This window comes from Pelodiscus sinensis, chromosome 2 (genome assembly GCF_052426305.1).
Source record: "Pelodiscus sinensis isolate ZL-2025 chromosome 2, ASM5242630v1, whole genome shotgun sequence".
Taxonomy (NCBI): domain Eukaryota; kingdom Metazoa; phylum Chordata; order Testudines; family Trionychidae; genus Pelodiscus; species Pelodiscus sinensis.
Genome location: NC_143053.1, coordinates 35,568,186 through 35,588,505, shown reverse-complemented (window position 1 = coordinate 35,588,505; position 20,320 = coordinate 35,568,186). Strand labels below are relative to the sequence as shown.

The 20,320-nt window shown below is 40.7% G+C and overlaps 1 protein-coding gene across 2 annotated transcripts in view; it reads right to left on the bottom strand.

Moving 5' to 3' along the window:
- SLC25A32 (solute carrier family 25 member 32) overlaps nt 1-20,320 on the bottom strand; it is a 26,502-nt gene extending 6,182 nt beyond the window's left edge. For both annotated transcript variants that reach the window (XM_075920243.2, XM_075920244.2), the window contains exons 1-4: nt 20,003-20,320; nt 15,378-15,528; nt 7,824-7,909; nt 6,464-6,624 (exon numbers count right to left, since the gene is read on the bottom strand). In XM_075920243.2, the coding sequence (XP_075776358.2) occupies nt 6,464-6,624; nt 7,824-7,909; nt 15,378-15,528; nt 20,003-20,180 (576 nt within the window). In that variant the 5' untranslated portion in view covers nt 20,181-20,320. The remainder of the gene's footprint in view (nt 1-6,463; nt 6,625-7,823; nt 7,910-15,377; nt 15,529-20,002) is intronic.

The following is a 20,320-nucleotide window of genomic DNA, read 5'->3' as shown; positions in this document are numbered from 1 at the left end:
TCTTTTATTGCATCAACTTCCATGGGGGCGGGGGGAGGGGAGAAACAAGCAGTGTTCCCTGTAAATTGTACACTTGTGCAGCTGCTCAGAAGAGATTCCAATGCCACACAGCTGATTAGCAGAGCGCCTGCAGCTAGTTTTTGTTTCTACTGGTGGTGCACATTTGTATTTGCCTTGGTGCACATACCACAATTTATTCTGCACATGGATCGAAAAAGATTAGAGAGAACATTGGAAACATGCTTTCCATCTACATGAGCTCTTTTAAGTAAAATAAAAATAAACATATTACCACATCCATCTTGTCTCTAATAACCTGGGGTCAGCATAGCTACAACACTGCAAATAGTTGAGAAATACGCTGGTAGGAGGTAGCCCCACCTTTGAGGTGACCATGAAAAGGGCCCTATCTCATTTGACATGGAGCACTAGAGAGGAAAGGACCATCCAGCTCCACTCACAGACTGACTTTTCCCCCCTCTAATTTCCCCAATTCTCATTTGGGAAACTCCATCAAACTGTGTTCCCATAGGGCCTGCCATGCCATCATGAGAGCAGGGACAGGCAGTTCAGCTGGCTGCGACAGCCTGATCGCTGACAGTTATCACATCCAGAAGGAAAAATAGAAAAATCTCATAGCTAAGATTGTTACCCCAGCAGAGAAGGATTCAGACCATTCCTTGGTGCTGAAAAGATATCCACAGGTAGCTCTGTGGATCATCAGATCCCTCAGACAAGAAGGTTATCAGCCCACAGTGCCTTCAACGTACACAAGTACAAGTAGCTGGACGCAGAACTGAAATGGTACGGGGATGACATAATGAGAGTCAGGGAGACTTTGTGGTTGGTTGTATTAAGTGACCAAAAGAAAATAAAGAGGGTTATAGATTCCTTTACAAATAGTGGTGTCCAGATATTTTAGAAATCTAGCCATGTTCATATATACTTATTTAGTATATCTTCTTCCTGACATTTTTTGTCTTTACAATTTTTATTGTTTAATAAAGCTTACTGGTGTGATTTGGACATTTGAGAATTGTGTACTTATTAAAAAAATTAGGATATCCCTTATTAGGGTGGGTTACCAATCACTTCCCAGGAGGCACTGCCATTGGGGTAGAAGTCTGAATAATCCAAGTCTCTTGTAGGGAATCGTCAGTTCAACACAGTCACAAAGGCAGAATAACCCTGGACCTCAAGAGACCAAGCAAAGTCTACCCCTCCTGAGAGTGACAGCACTTCTGAGGTGCTTGGGTGTGTGGAACAGGGAGGAATAGCAGAATCTAAAAGATAGGACAGGTGAACAAGGCACATAATTGGCCGGGGCAGACAAGATGACAACTCATAGGATGGGTTCAGGTTCTTAGCCAGTCACTAGCAGTGATTACTACTTGCCAGTGCCTGCAATGTCCACGATGCTATCAGGTTGTGTTCTTGTGAATACAACACAAAATGTCTGGCCCTTTAAGGGAAGTAGGGTCCAGCAATTTATTAAGTTTAATCATTAGTTATTTCATACTATTAGTCACTGATGAAAATGTTGAATAGCATTGGGCCTACTACTAATCCATGAGGAACTCAACTAGAAATACTAGTATATTTAACAAGTTTTTCATTGTATAAATACTATATAATTTAAAAAATAAGCACTATATAGCTAGAGTAATGCAAAACCTGATATTGGATTCAGCTGATTGAGTAGTAAAAGATATGAATATAATTAATGCTAGTCAACATGGGTTTCATCTCTGAGATGTCAAGTTTGGTTGATAAAGGTAATTGTGTAGCACTAATTTAGTGCTAATCCACATTTTCAACAGTGACTAATAGTATAAATTGGTGATCAGTACCTTAGAACTTTAGTTGTTCTAATCAAACTACTGTGGAAGAATAGGTTTACTGGCTCTTAGCTACTATGGATAGGTTACTGAATATTCATCTTCCTTATTTGCTGGGGGAAATCTGATCTCATCATTCTGAGACTGTTATAACAGGTAGGGATGTTAGATAGCTTGTAATTGAATAGTTGTGTAACCACATGAAACCAGCCTATCATTATCCAGGTCATCCCATTTGCCCCCCTCCCTTTCTAATATTGGCACAATACTAGCACTCTTCCAGTCCTCTGGAATTTCCCTGATATTCAAGGTTTACTGAGGAAAAAAAAACATTAGCAGTACAGATTCTCTCAGCCAACTCTTTTAGGACACCAGCAGGCCTGGATAACGTTCACTGAAATGTAGTTATCAAAGGCATTTTCTTTCACAGTTACTAATGTACTTGGAAAGCATTATCTCTGCCAAATACAGAACGGAAATATTTGCACTTCTTCATTTTCTCCCATCATCATCATCATCAACAATTATATCATTTCCATAGGTCTATCAACGATTGCTAGGATTTTGTTCATAATATAATTTAAAACACCTTATTGTCCTTCGCCCTGACAATCATCGATTTTCATTGATTTCAAAGAATACAAGGGGAATTGCAAATGATGTAGTGTAGAAGAATTGATAAGGGAAGCCTTCCTTTTCCAATTGTTACATATTGCTTTTTTATTTCTAATTGCTGCTGTCATTTCATCACTGACCTGGGACGAACCTGAAGATGCAAGTTTGGAGGCACCAAGGCCACAGAGGAGATTACACTAGCAGAAGCATGAGAATTAAAAAAAACCTCTGTTAAGGGTTTACATATCCTCTTGACAAAAGAATTTATTGTTAATCAGCAGCTTTAATCTATGGAAAAAAACAAAATGTGCTATGCAGTTGGCATGCTCAAACCAAGTGATTTTTATTTTGAGTTTCAAAATATATTTGGGATCTCTCTTAAAACCCCAGCACCTTAGGGTCTTGTGATTATATTTACTTATTTTTTAATTTTTTATACCTAACGGTTATGGAGAAAAACTAGAGAACACGAATCTTGAAGAAAACTAAAACATTAATATAGGTTTAAAACCAATCGTATGACATTTTGGGGCCAAAATCTTGATTTCTTATGCTTAGGTTCTGGGACTAATATGATGGCTCTTAATACTTGGCAATACCATCCTACTGTTTACTGGGCCTCAATCCTTTCAAACAAAGGAGTTCTGACAGATGAAGTCTCCTGGAGTTTGCTGCTGGGCAAGGCATATTATGTGATAGCTGGACTATAAGAAGAGAGCCGTTTTTGCGTCAGTTTGGCAGTCTCTCCCTGGTCTTTCCACCATAGAAACAACCTAGTGTCCCTTTCTCTGGTCTCTTTACCCAAAAAAGAGCCTAAAAGATGGAATACAGAAAGAAGGTGAACAGAACAGAACAGAACGAACCTTAGTGTCAAGCATCTGAAGGAAAAGGCTTGAGGCAATACAGTAAGGGTGCAGGCGTCAAACCTCGCACTAGGCACTTGAGCTTATTTTAGGGCTGCAAGCTAGGTCAAACGAAGCCTCCTTCACCCTGCATCAACAGAATGACTACTGACTGGGCCTGGGGAGAATCAAGAAACAACACTTTAGCTCAGGGAACACAGGTTATTGAGAAACTCTGTATAAACAGGGAAAATGAACTACCAATCCCAGACAGGGCAGAAAATTGTAGATGCAAAGCCTTCTCTGCAACAGGCTAGAGAGAAAGCTCCTGTTTCAGGGCATGCTTCAGAGCAACTCTGCATCACTGAGGTGTGAAAGATACGCATTTTGCTTTTGGGGTAATTACAGTCCAGATGGGAGATATCTTTACTGTCCTTTTGCTGGAGGGCTAGATTCCAAGTCTCTCACCCACCAGATGATGACTGCAGCCCACAAGGTATAGAAGAGGTAGTGAAATATGGGAAGTAAGAACTGGTTAGACTCAACTATGGAGAATGAGGAAGGGTAACCTTATCTGCAAACAGTTATCTGAAGATAATACTGAATACACATTTGTATTCCTGGATCACAGAATCTCTACTGCATACTAAATAAAGTTTCTTTGCTTTACACCTCATTGTTTTAAAAAAAAAAAAAAAAGGCCTGCAGGAGTCTATATTAGAACAACAGGCCAAGACAGCCTTAATCTCAAGCAAATATTGCTTGGTGTTGATATTTACATAGGTTGCCTGCTTTAGATAACAGCTATTACAGGATCTTTCAAAAGGAAGTACCTAGCTTATATCCCTACTCTTGTAGGTAAGGTTATCACTAAAGGGAGGCATCTAAGATCAAGACATATGCTAAACACATGGAAAATCTGAACAGCAATTCAATGGAACATAATTTAAGAAGTTAAAACAGATGCAAGAAATGAGAACTGATCAACATGGAACCGAACAAACATTTATCCAGGCACACACAAGCATCTCAGTGTCTTCAGGTTAAGTAGTAAGTGATGTATCTTTTTTCAGAGTTACAGAACTTGGCATTCATTGATTGGTACCTGCTATTAGGGATTGTCAACATGCAGACAACTACATGCGCTCCCTCCCCCCTTGCTGCCCGTGTCAGTGGCAGTCAGTGTCCATGAGGAACTGGCTTAAAGCTGCCTGCCCCCCTCACTACCCATGCTGCTGCACAGGGAGCCAGCTTTCAAGCAGGCTCCCGACACGTACCGGCTCCATAGACCCACCTTCCCCCCTCTTGCTGCCTCCTACAGAGGCAGTGGGGTTCGGAGGGGCAGACAGGAGCTGGTACTTGGTAGGGATGTAGCCACTAGTCGACTACCCAATAAGCAAATGCCAGTTCCCCCCCCCCCCCAGCACCATCTCCACCGGGGGCAGGGGAGGCAGAGGGAAAATAATGTGAGTGGGGACTGAAATAGTCCGGCTTGCACTGTCCCGACTGCTGCCTGTGGCTCCTGTAAATTTCAAAGCAAGAGGCGCAGAGGAGAACCTGCTGCCTCTCTCCTTTCGAAAGGTACACGAGTCGCCCATGGCTCCTGTACCTTTCAAAGGGAGAGGCGCAGCCGGGGTAGCGAGTGTCCTCCTTAACGACTAATTGATAGAAATTCCATCAACTACTCAATTAGCCGATTAACTGAAATTTAACATCCGTAGTGCTGGCGGCGCTGGTTTAAAAGCCAGTTTCCCCGTCCCCCCCCACCGGCTCCACAGTGCCACTTATCCCCCCTGCATTGCTGCCTCTAATAGAGGCAGCAGCATGGGGGGGGGGGGAAGGGGAGATAGAGGTGTTGTGTGCAGCAGGGGGGCTGCTTCGTGGCAGCAGCCTCTGTCTATGGGGAACTCGGCTCCCTCGCAGACAAGGGCTACAGTTGCCCCACGCTGCTGCTTCTGTATCAGAGGTAACAGTGCGGGGCGGGAGCCAATTATCGCAGGAAGCCATTTTTTAAAACTGGCTCCCCTCACAGACTGGTTCCCGCCTGCCACCCCACACTGCTGCCTCTGATAGAGACACAGCTGTGAGGGGTGGCAGGGGGTTCCCTGGGAGTGGGGTTGGCGTGTACTGGCTGCCAGCCCTGCCCTAGGGGCTATTGAATCATCATGTAATGGCTAAAATTTCATGTGGTTACACTACTATTCAATTACATGCTATCTAACAACCCTACTTGCTATATCAATCTCAGAATACTGAGATCAGATTTCCATCAGCAAATAAGGGAGATGAACATTCAGTAACCTACTCATAGTAGCTAAGAGCCAGTAAACCTATTCCTCCACGGTAGTTTGATTAGAACAACCAGCGTTCTTCAAGTCTCTAAGGTACTGATGACTATCCAGTGTCATGACCTGAATGAGGGAAGGCAGAATGAAGTTCAAATCTAGTTTTTATTTTTTTCCCTTAAATAAATTATCACATGGGGAGAATAAAAGAGCTACAGCGGCAGTTGGGTAGCTAGTTGCTGTAGCCAAATTTTAAATTCTACAAAATATTTGGATCTTGATGACAACACATTACAGGCCTCAATGTCTGTAAATGGGATGAGTGAGGTAACTGTAGTATTGTCCATAAAAATTGAAGGAAGATTAATAACTCTGTTTCAGTCATACTTCATTTAAGACAATGATTGGACATTCACGAGATGTCAGAAAGACAAGCAGAGATGGGACTGGATGTGGGGGAACAGTTTGATCAGTAACAGCATCAATCTGCAGTAGAAATTATGCTCTGTTGCTGACACCTCAGTTCTCCAATGACTAGAAGGAATATTACAGAAGAAAAATTCATGATTATTAAGCCAAAGCAGTTCTGGCTTCAACTTTTCCATTTTAGCTATACTCCTCTCACTTTAGCCCATACTGCTTTTGTCCATACACCTCATAGCCTTCCCTCTTCTAGTTTCACTACTGCTTATCTTTTTGCAACCTCTGCTTACCATTATAATCCTTTTCTGACAGCAGTCTTCTCATGTGGTAGAAACAGGCTTATGAGACAATGAAAGGCAGCTTTTAAAATAACATGTTTCTTTCCAATTCCACAAGAGCCACCGTGCTATTACATCTGTGAAATTCCAGAATTCCTATCCATAATGCTAAATTATATTACCTTATATAAGCCACGTATACCCTCCAGCTTGTATATCTTTATTAGAGCATCAAACATTCCTTTGTACTGGTGCTTCGATGACTCAATGCCAGTATCATATTGTAACACAAGCCGCGTCTTCGTTACCCATATCGGGTTTGTGATACAGAGGGTCATGACTCCTAAGAACAGATGGAAGTTACACTAATATTAACAATGCCAGCTATGAAGGTTTGCACCAGTTTGTTCAGTTCAGTACAACATACAAAGTTCTACTATAACATCCATCCATCCTACAAGAGTACTCAACAAGAAAAATTTAGGCAACCTACTCTTTTCCTCTGGACTTTTGAGACAATAATTTATGGGGTCTATGCAGAGGTGCATGCAGCAGACCACAGGACTCCCTGTGTACCCCCTGCATTAGAACCAATGATATACCTCCTTTACTCCACCCTGGTTCAAACAGTGGAATCTGGACATAAGAAGTTTGTTTTATTTTATATGTGCTTTAATCACCACAATTCATCCTTATGGTACACGAATCTTGTAAATTAAACAAATGTGCACAGAAATAAAATATTCATGTAGTGAACCACTTAGAGCTATCAGAATGATTGACCTGATGTAGTTTAACAGATTATTTTAAGTCATAGGACTTTAATGTAATGACAAACTAATACTATTTAATGAGTGGGTGTCTCACTAAACTAAATATTAAAGCAATATTGTACAGCAACAAGAATTCCTTCAAAGCTCCCAGATTAATGTCTACATCAGAAAAACATATAAAAACATTATGAATGATTTAGACTAAAAATCGCCATAAACAAATAATTGTATTTTGTAGGTAAGATATTTTCAGCTGTAGATTGGACCTGTAGTGTCAATCAGATCTGGAATTCAGATCCTTTTAACACCTGAATAATAAAATTGATCTGAATTCTAGATCTTATTGACACTATAGGTCCAAGTCACCGCTCAAAGCCAATGAAGTTATTGCACTGACTTCAAAAGATGCCTGACTGGATCCAATATCTGTGTGTGTCTTCCAAGTTCTCAAAATGAACTTTAATACATTTAATAATTTTTGGCCTTTTATTTCACAGCTGCATATAGTCTAAGCACTAGTATTTGTATAAAATATTAAGAAAAGAGATCTATGAATCCATAAAACATTTAAGGAGTTGCTGTTTATGAATAAAACTGTAGAGTACACAGCTGTCCAATTAAACATTATTATTTATTAATTTATAAGTGAGTGCAGCTGGACTGAAACACTTGCACTTGCCATCTGGAAGAAAAAACAACATTGACAAAGGCAAAAACAACATATGGATAGGCTGGAAGTAAACATTAATCTTGTTTGCACTTTCCTCACCAGCCTCAGCAGCTGACACTAGGTGTTCGGTTGCACCGAGACTTTCCAGCTTTCTTTCTTCCTTGTAGGCTTTGATGGCATTATAACTAGAAAAAAGTAAAACATAGATAGAAGAAATACATATAATTTAGGAAAAGACTGTATATTTCTTTATTCACCCTTACAGAGCAGAGAGAGTCAAAGGCTAACCTGTCTTAGGAGATGCAATACAAGTTGCTGAATTGTAGCTTTCGGCTATTTAAATATCTTTTACAACAGTATCCTTAAAATGACAGAATATTCCTAGATGACAGAAATGGGACTACACCCTGTAACTTTCATCTGAACTCAAGAATTAGTTTGTATGAATTGTAAAAGACTGCTTCTTCATAAAACCTAGGCTGCAGATATCTTTTCTAGCACTACATTACTTAGATCTGCTGGATTGACCTCACGCCCCCAGTTTGAATTCTGGATTTTGGGTGAACTTTCTCTTGGAGGTTAACACGTAGAAGTCAGAAGAGAATCTTAGAATTCTAGAACTGGAAGGGGCCATGAGAGGTCACTGACTCCAGTCCCCTGCCCTCACGGCAAGAACCAAGCACTGTCTAGATCATCCCTGATAGATAAATATCTCCAGTGATGGATAGATAAGAGCAGGTTGGAGATTCCACAACCTCCCTAGGCAATTTATTCCAGCGTTTAACCACCCTGACTGTTAGGAAGTTTTTCCTAATGGCCAACCTAAACCTCCCTTGTTGAAATTTAAGCCCATTGCTTCTTGTCCTATCATCGGAGGTCAAGGAAAACAATTTTTCTCCTTGTAACACCTCTTTTAGATACTTGAAAACCACTATCATGTCCCCTGTCTGTCTTCTCTTTTCTAAATTAAACAAGCCCAATTCTTTCAGTATTCCCTCATAGCTCATGTATTCTAGACCTTTAATCATTCATGTTGCTCTTCTCTGGACCTTCTCCAAATCTTTCTTGAAACGTGGTGCCCAGAACTAGATACAATACTCCACTTGAGGCCTAATGAGCGGAGAGTAGAGTGGAAGAATGACTTCTTGTGTCTTTCTCACAACAGTCCTGTTAATGCATCCCAGAATCACGTTTGCTTTTTTTTGTGACAGCATCACACTGGTTACTCTTGTTTAATTTGTGGTCCACTATGACCACTAAATCCCTTTCAGCAGTACTCCTTCCTAGACAGTTGTTTCCCATTCTGTATGTGTAAAACTGATTGTTCCTTCCTAAGTGGAGTACTTGGCATTTGTCCTTATTTCATCCTATTTACCGCACACCATTTCTCCAGTTTGTCCAGATCATTTTGAATTTTGACTCTAACCTCCAAAGCACTTTAAATCTGTCCCAGTTTGGTGGTATCTGCAAACTTAATAATTGTACTCTCTACGCCATCATCTAAATCATTGATGAAGATATTGAACAGAACTGGTCCCAAATCAGACACCTGCGGAACCACTCATTATGCCTTTCCAGCATGACTGCAAACTGTTAATAACTACTCTCTGAATAAGCTCTAAATAATCAGAACAGTTTTACAGAGTTGCAGCAAATAATTGTTCTCTATTTGAATTAGTTCTGGGCAGCGGGGAATCAGTTGCCATTTTACAGTTAATGAACAAATTTAACACTCTATACATTGAACAAAAGACCCCAAAGGGCAAAAAACCATCACCTCAAAAGAAATTCTGAGAAGCTGACTAGCACACATTGATTTCTTTACACGTCTTTCTTTTCAGCTTCAGTAAACTAACTTACAGTGCCTATTTAATCACTAATATCTATTGAAATTCAGGTTCTTATTTTCTATTTAGCATAAATTATTTCAGGTTTAAGAAAAAAGGATTCACAATGCTTGACCAAAAGAGCTTCCATATTAGGTCAGACAGTAATCCATTTTGCCTACTATCCTATCTCTAACAGAGGCCAGTACAAGAGCTTCAGGGAAAAACATAGAACAGGACAAATATGTTGTGAACTACCCTATTTTGTTCTCTACACTCTGGTTACAGGACTTAGGGTTGGTCCTGAACATGTGGTTTCATCCCTGATCATCTTAGTTAATAGTCATTGATGGACCTATTTTCCATGAACCTACCTATCTCTTTTTGGAACCCAGTTATACTTTTGGCCATCACAACATCCAATTACAATTATTTCTACAGATTAATTGTGAGTTTTATGAAAAGTGATTCCTTATTTGTATTAAAATCATTTATTAATTTCATAGAGTGACCCCTGGTTTTTGCATGTAGAATAGTGATAGAAATGTAGCCGTGTTAGTCTGGGGTAGCTGAAGCAAAATGCAGGACAATGTAGCACTTTAAAGACTAACAAGATGGTTTATTAGATGATGAGCTTTCGTGGGCCAGACCCACTTGATCTGAGGAAGTGGGTCTGGCCCACGAAAGCTCATCATCTAATAAACCATCTTGTTAGTCTTTAAAGTGCTACATTGTCCTGAATTTTGCCCTGGTTTTTGGACAGCATGAAATTTGTCTATTCATGTTCTCCACACTATTCATTATTTTATAGACCTCTCTTATATCCCTACTTAGAAGTCTCCTTTCCAAGTGAACAGACTCAATCCTTTTAGTTTCTTCTCATATGGAAACCAGTCCATACCTTTGATTATCTTGCTATTCTCTGAACCTTTTCCAGTTCCGCTATATCCTTTTTCAGATGGGACAAACAGAATTGGACACACTATCCCAGGAGTGGAGATACCATGGATTTATGAAATCGTAATATATCCCCTTCCTAGTAGTTCCTAACATACTGGGAGACTTTTAGATTGCTGTTGTGCATGGAGCGGAAATTTTCAGAGAACTATCCATGCTGACTCCAATATCTCATTTAATTTACCATTTTGTTACCCTCTGTAACTCCTCACAGTAGGGATGTTAAATAGCATATAACTGTATAGTTGTGTAATCGCATCAAATTTTAGTGGTTACATGAGTATTCGATAGTCCCCAGAGGCAGGGCTGGCAGCCAACGTGCTCCCAGCCCCACTCCCGGGAAGCCCCTTACCACCTTGCGCTGTTGCCTCTCTAGCAGAGGCAGCAGTGCAGGGGGGCAAGCAGGAGCAGGTCCACAAGGGGAGCTGGTTTAAAAACCAGCTCTGCATGAAGACCGACTCCCATCTACCACCCTGCACTGATGCCTCTGATACACAGGCAGCAGCACGGGGTGGCACCAGCTCCTGTCCGTGTGGGGTCTGAGCTCCCCACAGACAGAAGCTGCTTCGCAGCAACCTCCCTTGCCTCCCGACTCTGCGCTGCTGCCTTCACTGTTATACAGGCAGTCCCCGAGTTACGCGGATCCGACATATCGGATCCGCAGTTACGAACGGGGCTTTTCTCGCCCCGGAAGACGGGAGCGGCAGGACGCCCAGATGCGCCGCGGTCTGCCGCCCCCGTCCTCCGGGGCGAGAAAAGCTGCTCCCCGTCTCCCTGCTCTGCAGGGAGACGGGGAGCAAAGCCTTGGAGCACGCCCGCAGTAAGTGAGAACTGGCGTCCAGATTCAGCCGCGGTTGAAACTGATCAGTTTCAGCAGCGGCTGAGGCCAGTTCCGACTTACATACAGATTCAACTTAAGAACAAACCTACAGTCCCTATCTTGTATGTAACCCGGGGACTGCCTGTATACCTGCAACAAAACTTGTGCCAAGTAGGACACATGGCCAGAAAGCATTAAACGATCTCAAGCCAAATGACCCAAAGTCAACCTGTAGAAACAGGTGAGAAAAGCTTAAATGCTAATTAAAGCCATACAATGCTTTAAACAGTGCTTTTAACAATAGTTAAACACTGGAAAGAATTGCCTAGGAAGGTAGCAGAATCTCCATCATTGGAGATATTTAAGAGCAGGTTAGATAGGCATTTGTCAGGGATGATTTATATAGTGCTTGGTCCTACTGTGAAGGCAGAGGATTGGACTTGATGATCTCTCAAGGTCCCTTCCAGGTTTAGTATTCTATGATTCTAGCTATGCTAGAACTTAGAAATACAAACCTATATTAGAAATTAGAGGCAATACTAGTTATGTGTGTTTATCTTATATATGCTAACCATGTAAATGGACATTTCCGGTCTATTGCTACAACTGATGGTTCAGTGATTAAAGGGGAATATTAACATTTAGATGAATCATAATGTCACTGTCAACATTTTGTGATAAACTGCTTAAAGATTATGTGTAATTACTATGAGGTTACATCAAAAGAGTATTGTGTTTCCCAGGCCAATAGGCTGCTGCTGCAAATATATAAAGGCCCATGGGTCCTAAACCTGTTGGTCTCATATCTACTTGGATGCACCTGAGGAAAGCTGCAAGACATAAGATCTCAGGATACTGGGGTGCCCTGGAAAATTATTATTAATCTGGAGTGTATTCATAAGAAAATGGTATGTATGACATAGGAGCTAATTGTTCTACCCCACTCAGCACTGATCAGCAATGGCCATTGATTTAGGATCCCAGATCTGCTTGAGATTTCCTACAGGAGAAATCTAAATCATAAGGACTGAGGTCACAGTCATTGGATGTGAATCACCCCGGGTATGGGTTTTGGACTATGACCATGGACTAAATTCTAAGAGAACTTTTGCAAGTACAAGATCACCATCTCTGTTACGTAACACAATTTCAAGAATTGAACCCGTATCTATAAACATACAGAGTTTTTAACCAACACTTGTTCTTTAATACATTTTTGTTTAGTTAATAAGAATTGGCTATAACTGTGTGTTTGAGATAAGGTCTGAAATATTTATTCATCTGGAAGGTAAAGTAGCCTACCCTTTGGGATTAGTTGGGATGTTAGAGTAACTGAATAAAAATGATCTTATCAGTTAGTAGCAAGTTAATGGTGTTCATTACACTCAGCTGGTTGCCAGGGAGGTGGCTTTGCAGCAGCAGGGAAGCTACCTCCCCCTGGATCTGGACTAGCAAGGGCTGGCAGCCCCACTCTGGGGAGGCTTCACTGGAGGCTCTCCAGCATAAAGCTTATTTAACTTTTAAAGTGAACAGCCTGCAGCGTGTAACCACTGAGATTTTCAGCAGCTACATGGTTACCTATTTAACTGAATTTTAACATCCCTAGAGATTAGTAGAACTTTATTTGACAGGGGTGTCTGGGTTATGGCCTGAGACTGGGTACTTTAAGGGAACTGAGTGGTTTGGACTGCAGAGTGATCAATAAGGGAATACAGAAGCTGTTTAGTGCTACTAAATATAAGTATTGGAGTAACCACCATCTTTGGGGATTGTCATCCCATATCTTGAAGTGCACCCTAATTGAGTCACCTCAGCTGGTGCCCCGGGGACTCTGCATATCACAGGGGGTACACAACTGGTTGAAAGACTGCTCTCAAAAAGTAGTTATCAGTGCTGATGGTCGTACCAGAAAAATATACCCAGTGGGGTCCTGCAGTAGTGTATCCTGGGTCCAGAACGCCTCAACATTTTCATTAAGGACTTAAATAATGGAATAGGGAGAATGGTTATAAAATCTGCAGATTATATGAGGCTGAGATGGATAGCAAGTACTATGGAGTATAGGATTAGAATTAAAAATGACCTTGACAAACTGGAGAATTTTTATGAAATCAACAAGATGAAAATCAGTAAAGGCAAATGATGTCAAAGAAAAAACAAATGCAAGTAACTGCTAGACAGCAATATGCACTCTGGGCCAGCATATGATCATCAGGGCTCGACAAATGATACAATCTACTTGCCCGTGCCGAGTAGATTGTAACCCGGAAGAGCTGGGTTCGGGCGATCTGCGCACGTGCAGAATGATCTGCGCATGCGCAGATTGCTGGACAGCGCGGCTGGCAAGCAGGACTCACCGCGGTTCGGCGAACCCTGATGATCATATTGTCGCAGCTGTGAAAGGATGTTATTATTCTGGAGCATATGAATAGGAATGTAGCATGTATGACATAGAAGGCAATTGTTCTACTCCACTCAGCACTGGTTAGGCCTCAGATGGAGAATCATATCTAGTTGTACATGGCAGGTAATAAGAAAACATGGACATATTAGAGAGAGGAGAGTAACAAAAATGATAAAAGGCCTATGAGGAAGGCTGTGTGTACAATCATAAGGCTATGTGGGTATGTTTAGTCCTGAGCTGGAGGTAAAGAGGGACATGACGTAACAGTCTTCAAATAATAAGCGCAATTATAAAGAAGAGTATGATCAATTGCTCTCCATATCCACTGATGGTAGGAAATTAGTAATAAGCTTAAGCTATAGCAAGGGAAATTTAAGTTAGATATTAAGAAACTTTCTGACTATAAGGAAATTAAATAGTAGAACAGGCTACCAAAGGAGTTTATGCAAACCCTGTCATGGAAAGACTTGAAGAACAAATTAAACAACTATTAGGGATGGTCTAAGTGTACTTGAACCTACACTAGAGTGGAGGGATAGACTACATGACCTCTTGAAGTCCCTTTTAGACCTATACTGCCATTTTCTCTATTTGTTGACTACGTTTTAAAGGAAGTCGAACCACTGACCTGGTAAAAAAAAAAAATCACTGGCTAAGCATCTGGAACCCAAGTTTGCTGAAGTGCTAAACTAGCTTTTAAGTGCACTGCCCCCTACTGAGGGTGCAGAGTGACTTTTTTCCATTTTAGTCCATTCAAATAGTTCAATGACAAGTTCAATCAAAGTTAAGAATCTGATTGAGAATGAGAAAAACAAGAACAGGAAAACCTGTTTTCCCTATTCCAATTCATGAATAAAAATGGGATGTGAGAAGATATGCTAGTTCTAAAATCTTGAAGGATTTGGTGACCAGAAAAAATGTGTCAAATTACTAAACACAGATAGCATTTCCTTAAAGCAATATGTTTTAAATACATTACGTTTTGATAATCTTTTTCTTATGTATCCAGCACATTTAAGGTAGTTTAATTTAATAAAAGCTATTTTAAAATGCTTTTTGATGCATTTATTTGAATTTCAATTACCATTCAAATATTAGAAAAGATGCAAATAAAAATTAATCTAATAAATGCATCATTCTTCGTTTTCTAATAAAATGTAAAAAACCAGAGACACTGAATGTGTTTTGCACTACATAATTTCTTAAGAAAGTGTATAGACATATAAACTACCACATTTCCCATCAAGGTTTTATTTAGCTGTAATTTAGCACTTCTGAATGTTTATATTACTCAATGAGAATGAACCTTTCTTTAGGAAAGCTACAGAGGAAATGCAAGACTATATTAAAAGTGATTTAACTCAAGCCTCCTGCTTGCTAATTGAAATAATTTGATTAGCTGGTTAAATTATGATTAAAACTTTAATTTAATCAATTCAGCCTTTTCACTAGAGCATACTACCCTCTGAGGCACGCACTACAATTTACAAGTCCCTATCCCAAACTGCTTACAGTGTAAATAAGACTTCAAATAGCAAGTGATGACAAAGGGTAACTTTTATGTACCCCCTTCCCCAAAATCAAAGCATCACTTACGATCAAGCATCATTTTGCATAGAATATTAATATTCTACAGATCCACTTACAAGAAAAAGTAGAGTCCCCAGGAGGCACCTGCACCCCATATGTTTGGGGTCACTCCTTTATACAGGCCTTGTAATCCTTCTTGCTTCCAAACAGTGGTCAAACAATGTAGAATTCCATTATATTTTGGTCTCAATTCCAACCCATCACTTACTATTAAAAAAAATAAGAGATTACATTAGAAAAACAACATTCCATAAATTGAGAAACTGAACTATATAAAACCCACAAGGCAAATACCTTCTTCCCTACGTGGAGTGATAAAGGAAGTTATAGTGAACCTCCCGACATAACTAATAATGGTAGAGCCTTGGACTTACAGGAACGGAGAAACTCTAAACAAAACGTTATGGTTGGTCTTTCAAAAGATTACAATGGAACATTGACTTAATGTAGTTTTGAAACTTACTATGCAGAAGATAAATGCTGCTTTTAATCATTTAAATTTAAATAAAGCAAGCACAGAAACACTTTCTATACTTTGCCAAATCTTTTTAAAGACTTTTCCTTATATTTTAGCAGTTTACATTTAACACAGTGTAAACAGAATTGTATTATTGTATAAAATTGAAGACTAGTATGATCATTAATTAATTGTTATGTTATGATGGTGATGAGCCTAATGTAACCTTGTATCTATCTTGGCTGGGTGTGGATATACATATATAATTATTGTAAGAACACTGCATTGCTGACTTATGTACTGATTTGTTTCATTTTAAAGTTCAAACTGTAAATGAATATTCATCAGCTTAAACTGTTAGCTCGATGAATATTCATAGGAACGGTTGTTGTTTCATTCATATGTAATGAATATGTCCCACAACCAATCATTTTAAAGCGATGCAAAAGAGCATCTTGTACAGACCAATCACTTCAAAACAGAACCCTCATGCATATGCATGAGTCTAACCTATAAAGGCCTGAGCAACGCCCGTTTTGTTGTTGCGTCGGGCTAGGGGTAGGTTAGACTAGTGCATGAGAGGTGTATGTGTGTGGTCTAACGTCTTGTCCCGGGTTGTATGAGTGAGGTTTAGCATCATCTACGAGTTAAGCCAAGCGGAAGGCTTGGTCTTATATTCTGATTATCTAACCTAAACCTAATTAAGTAAGATTGTTTAGATTTTAGATAGATTAGATCTCGTTGTCGAGTCTGTCTGTCAGGCAGCGTCGGTCACAGCATGTCTGCCATCGTCGTGCCTCTTCGGCGGGTGCGTTGAGAGTTAGTTAGGGTATTATTTTAGGATAAGTGTAGGATAGGTTAGTTTAGAGTCTAGTGTCCATCGCCGTTCCAGCTGTGCCGAAGTGCAGGAAGAAGCCGAAGGTCTCAGTGCAGGAGAACACATCGCTCCTGATTCCAGTGCTTCGAGGGACCTCCTGGCTGCTCCTGTCCCGAGGCTTTCAACTAGCCAACGGATTGAGGATGAAAGGTTATCCCATGCAAAGTTTGGTTGTGGTAGCTGTTATAGTGTCCAAGTTATTAGTGCACAAACTTACAAACATTCTCCTTTATATATTAGATATGCACACTAACTGTTGGGTGCCACAGTGGCACACATCCAAACAAGTGCACATGACATCAATATTGGTGCACAGGACAAAACTCACTCTGTTCACAGATGGAAAATCTTAGAGGGAACACTGATTCAGCCTTGATCTAAAGATCAAGCTAAAGCAAACACTGTGACTTCTCCAACTTTATTAAGACTTGGTAGCAATTAGAAAGTCAGGTAAAAGTTTTTCAACCAGAATGGCTTCCTGGATTACAGTACTTTTGCAGCAGAACTAAACTCTTTTCAGAAATGGTAGTCTGGTAACAGAAACACAGAAAGCATTTTCTGTTTATTATATCCATTCTTTGATATGTCTCATGTACATAACATGTGACAAAGACTAAGACTGGGGAAAGAAATGGCTCAGCAAGATCTCAAAATAATAGGGAAGCTAGAGCCTGGAACATATATTAGGGTGGTCAGTGAATTTGTTGTTTAGCCATACAATCTTAAACTCATGTTATCAATATCATTTCAACATTCTCCTAATCACCCTAATTAACTGTAGTTAGATATCTGGAAGATGGGAATTCCTACCCAAGCCTGCTTTAAAACTTTCAGGGTACATCTACACTTGCTCCCTAGTTCGAGCTAGGGATGCAAATGTAGGCAACAGAAATTGCTAATGAAGCAGGGATTTAAATATCCCACCCTTCATTAGCATAATCTTGCCTGCATGTTATTCCGCTCAACAGCTGATTCGAACCAGGAAGTGCACTCTGTTAGTTTGTCAAGCCTCGTGGTTCGAATTAATGCTGCTACTCAAAAAAAATGAGGAGTAACATTAGTTCGAACCAAGGGATTTGATTTGAACTAACACATTCCAAAGCACATTAGCAATTTCGGTCGGCTACAGTTGCATCCCTAGCTCGAACTAGGGAGCAAGTGTAGATGTACCCTCACTTTAATTAATAAATTCCATTTTTTTAACCACTCCTGATTTCTGGTTGACAGCAGAGGCTGGAGATTTCTGGGCTCAATCCTGGCACAGATAAATTAAACCTATCACCTCCATCTCATGTACACAGTATCAGTGAGAATCCATCTTGGGATTGTGGACACAGTTTTGGTATTACAGTCTCAGCCAATCTTTCACAGGGACAGCTCAAATCCCCTTCCCCTGGTTGATTAGTGACATTGTGGGGCTAAAACCCAGCACCTGTAGCCACGAACACCAGAAATAAAGAGATTGCTGGAAATCACCTGGACCATAGGAGTTTTTTAATCACTGGATGAGATTTATGTTTCTTTTTGCACCAGAGGCATCAGCATGCTCCTCCAGCCAATTATTTCTGGGGATTAAAAAAAGAGCATGTGAAGGGCCCATACTGGTGACAGAAGGAGCCCAAGTCTCAGAGATTTGGGATACAAACTCTAGTCACACCATAAAGCTCTTGAGAAACAGCCAGCATCTGAGGTTTGGGAAATCACAAACGCAATTTAAAACGCAGTTTTAAAATGGAACTGTCAAACTCCATGAGCAAAGATGGAATGCAAAACTTAGAGGGGTCTGTGGCAGTTAACAGCTGAGCTCATTTACAAGACAATTTTAACTAGCATTGCCGAATTAAGGCCAAAATGTGATATTAGATGTCATGGAAAGAAACTTACAAGGCAGGAAGGAGACAAAATTTAGAGGAAGGGACATTGTCTTGTAAAAAACATAACTTGTATTTCCAGCCTATTGAAACTAGTTTATTTTTCATAATCTATGCCATCTGCTGCGAGTCTATCAATAAGCTTTTCAATATGGAAATAAATCTTGTCAATTTTGTTTCTACTCAGTCAGTTTCACTTTCCAGTATCCTAATGCTATGCAAAATGCTCCATCTGTAAGTTTAGGAAAAAGTGTTTCAATCCACACCAAAAAAGTATAAGTCCCCTTAAATCCATTAAGTGTTACAGAAAACATTATATATTTTAAAACTCTTCAAAATGTCACAGCTTTTAATTTGAGACTAAATTATCCACAAATCAATTTAAAATAAATGCAAAGAAATAAAGCAATTTTTAACCTGTACACAGACAAAATAAAATAGAGGCTTCAAAAGGAAGAACACATTAATCACACCAACAGTAGCGCATCTGAAAGATTCAATGGGTAGACAAGTTAGTCTGTACAGGAGAAGCGTAAAACACAACAAATAATGTGGAAGCACTTTAAAGACTAACAAAACATGTAGATATGTCTTTAAAGTGCTACCAGATTATTTGTTATTTGTTCTTGCTTAAGTTTTTCATCTGAAAGAGTATGACATCTTTCCTGCCTGAAAAACTGCAATTCTAACTTAACTCTCTGCTGACTAGCACCACATCCTACAACAACTGAACTAAACTAAATACGTTTGCCACTACAATTTCATGTATTGGTTCTAAAGATAGTAAAACTGCCCAGTTACATACCATGAGAGAAGTTAGTATAACACATATGGAATTTAATATTGTATGCCACATCCAAACAAGATAAATACTTATTATAATGATGTATTTAGGTTAAGTGTCCTTTGACAGCTTCTTAGATCTAGTCAGTGTAACAAGATTAGTTACAGTTTAGTACTACTTAGATTCTCAATCCTAGGACCAGGCTGCTCAAGATTTGCTGTAAACATAGGCCCTCCTTAGCTCCCACTCCCTCTCCATCTCTCACAAGAAGTGTTGAGGTGTGGCTGATTTCCAGCACCCCATGGCACCAGAAAAGGAGGAGCAGGCATCACCTTTCCCAGTTAGCTAAAAATATTCCAGCTGCAAGGCAAAAATCTATGCCTAATGGGGAGGTGTCCCAGCCTGTTTGCCAGAAGCTGGGAACGGGCAACAGGAGAAGAATCACTTAATACTGTTCTGTCTCCATTCCCTCTAAGGCACCTGGCATTGGCCACTGTCGGAAGCCAGGATACTGGACTAGATGGCCTCTTGGTCCAAACCCAGAGTGGGCTGTCTTATGTTAGAAGCAGACTACGAGACCAGGCTAGAATACAGATTGTGACTCAGTTTCCCCAACAGGCGGAGGAGCCACGCAAGGAGGATGCCCTTTCTGCAGGGAACGGGTGGGGGGAGGGGACCAGAGGGAGGCTCACCAGCAAAGCGGATCTTCACCAGGTCCAGCGGGTGCAGCACCAAAGTGGAGGCGACCCCTCCGCTCAGACCCGCCACCAGGTTCTCGTACCGCACGTGTCTGAACAGGGGCCGCATGGGGGGGCCCGGCGGGGACCCTACCGAGCACACCGGCCCCCGCGCACCCGGCGCCGCACTCATGGCGCCGCAGCAGAGGCCGAAAGGGCGTGGGCGGGCCCGCCGAGCCGGCCACGCTCCCTAGCTGGCGGGTGGGGCCGAGCCGCTCACGTGGTCAGAGATGAGACACGAAGACCTCTGACTTCTGCCCCCGGGTGGCGGCA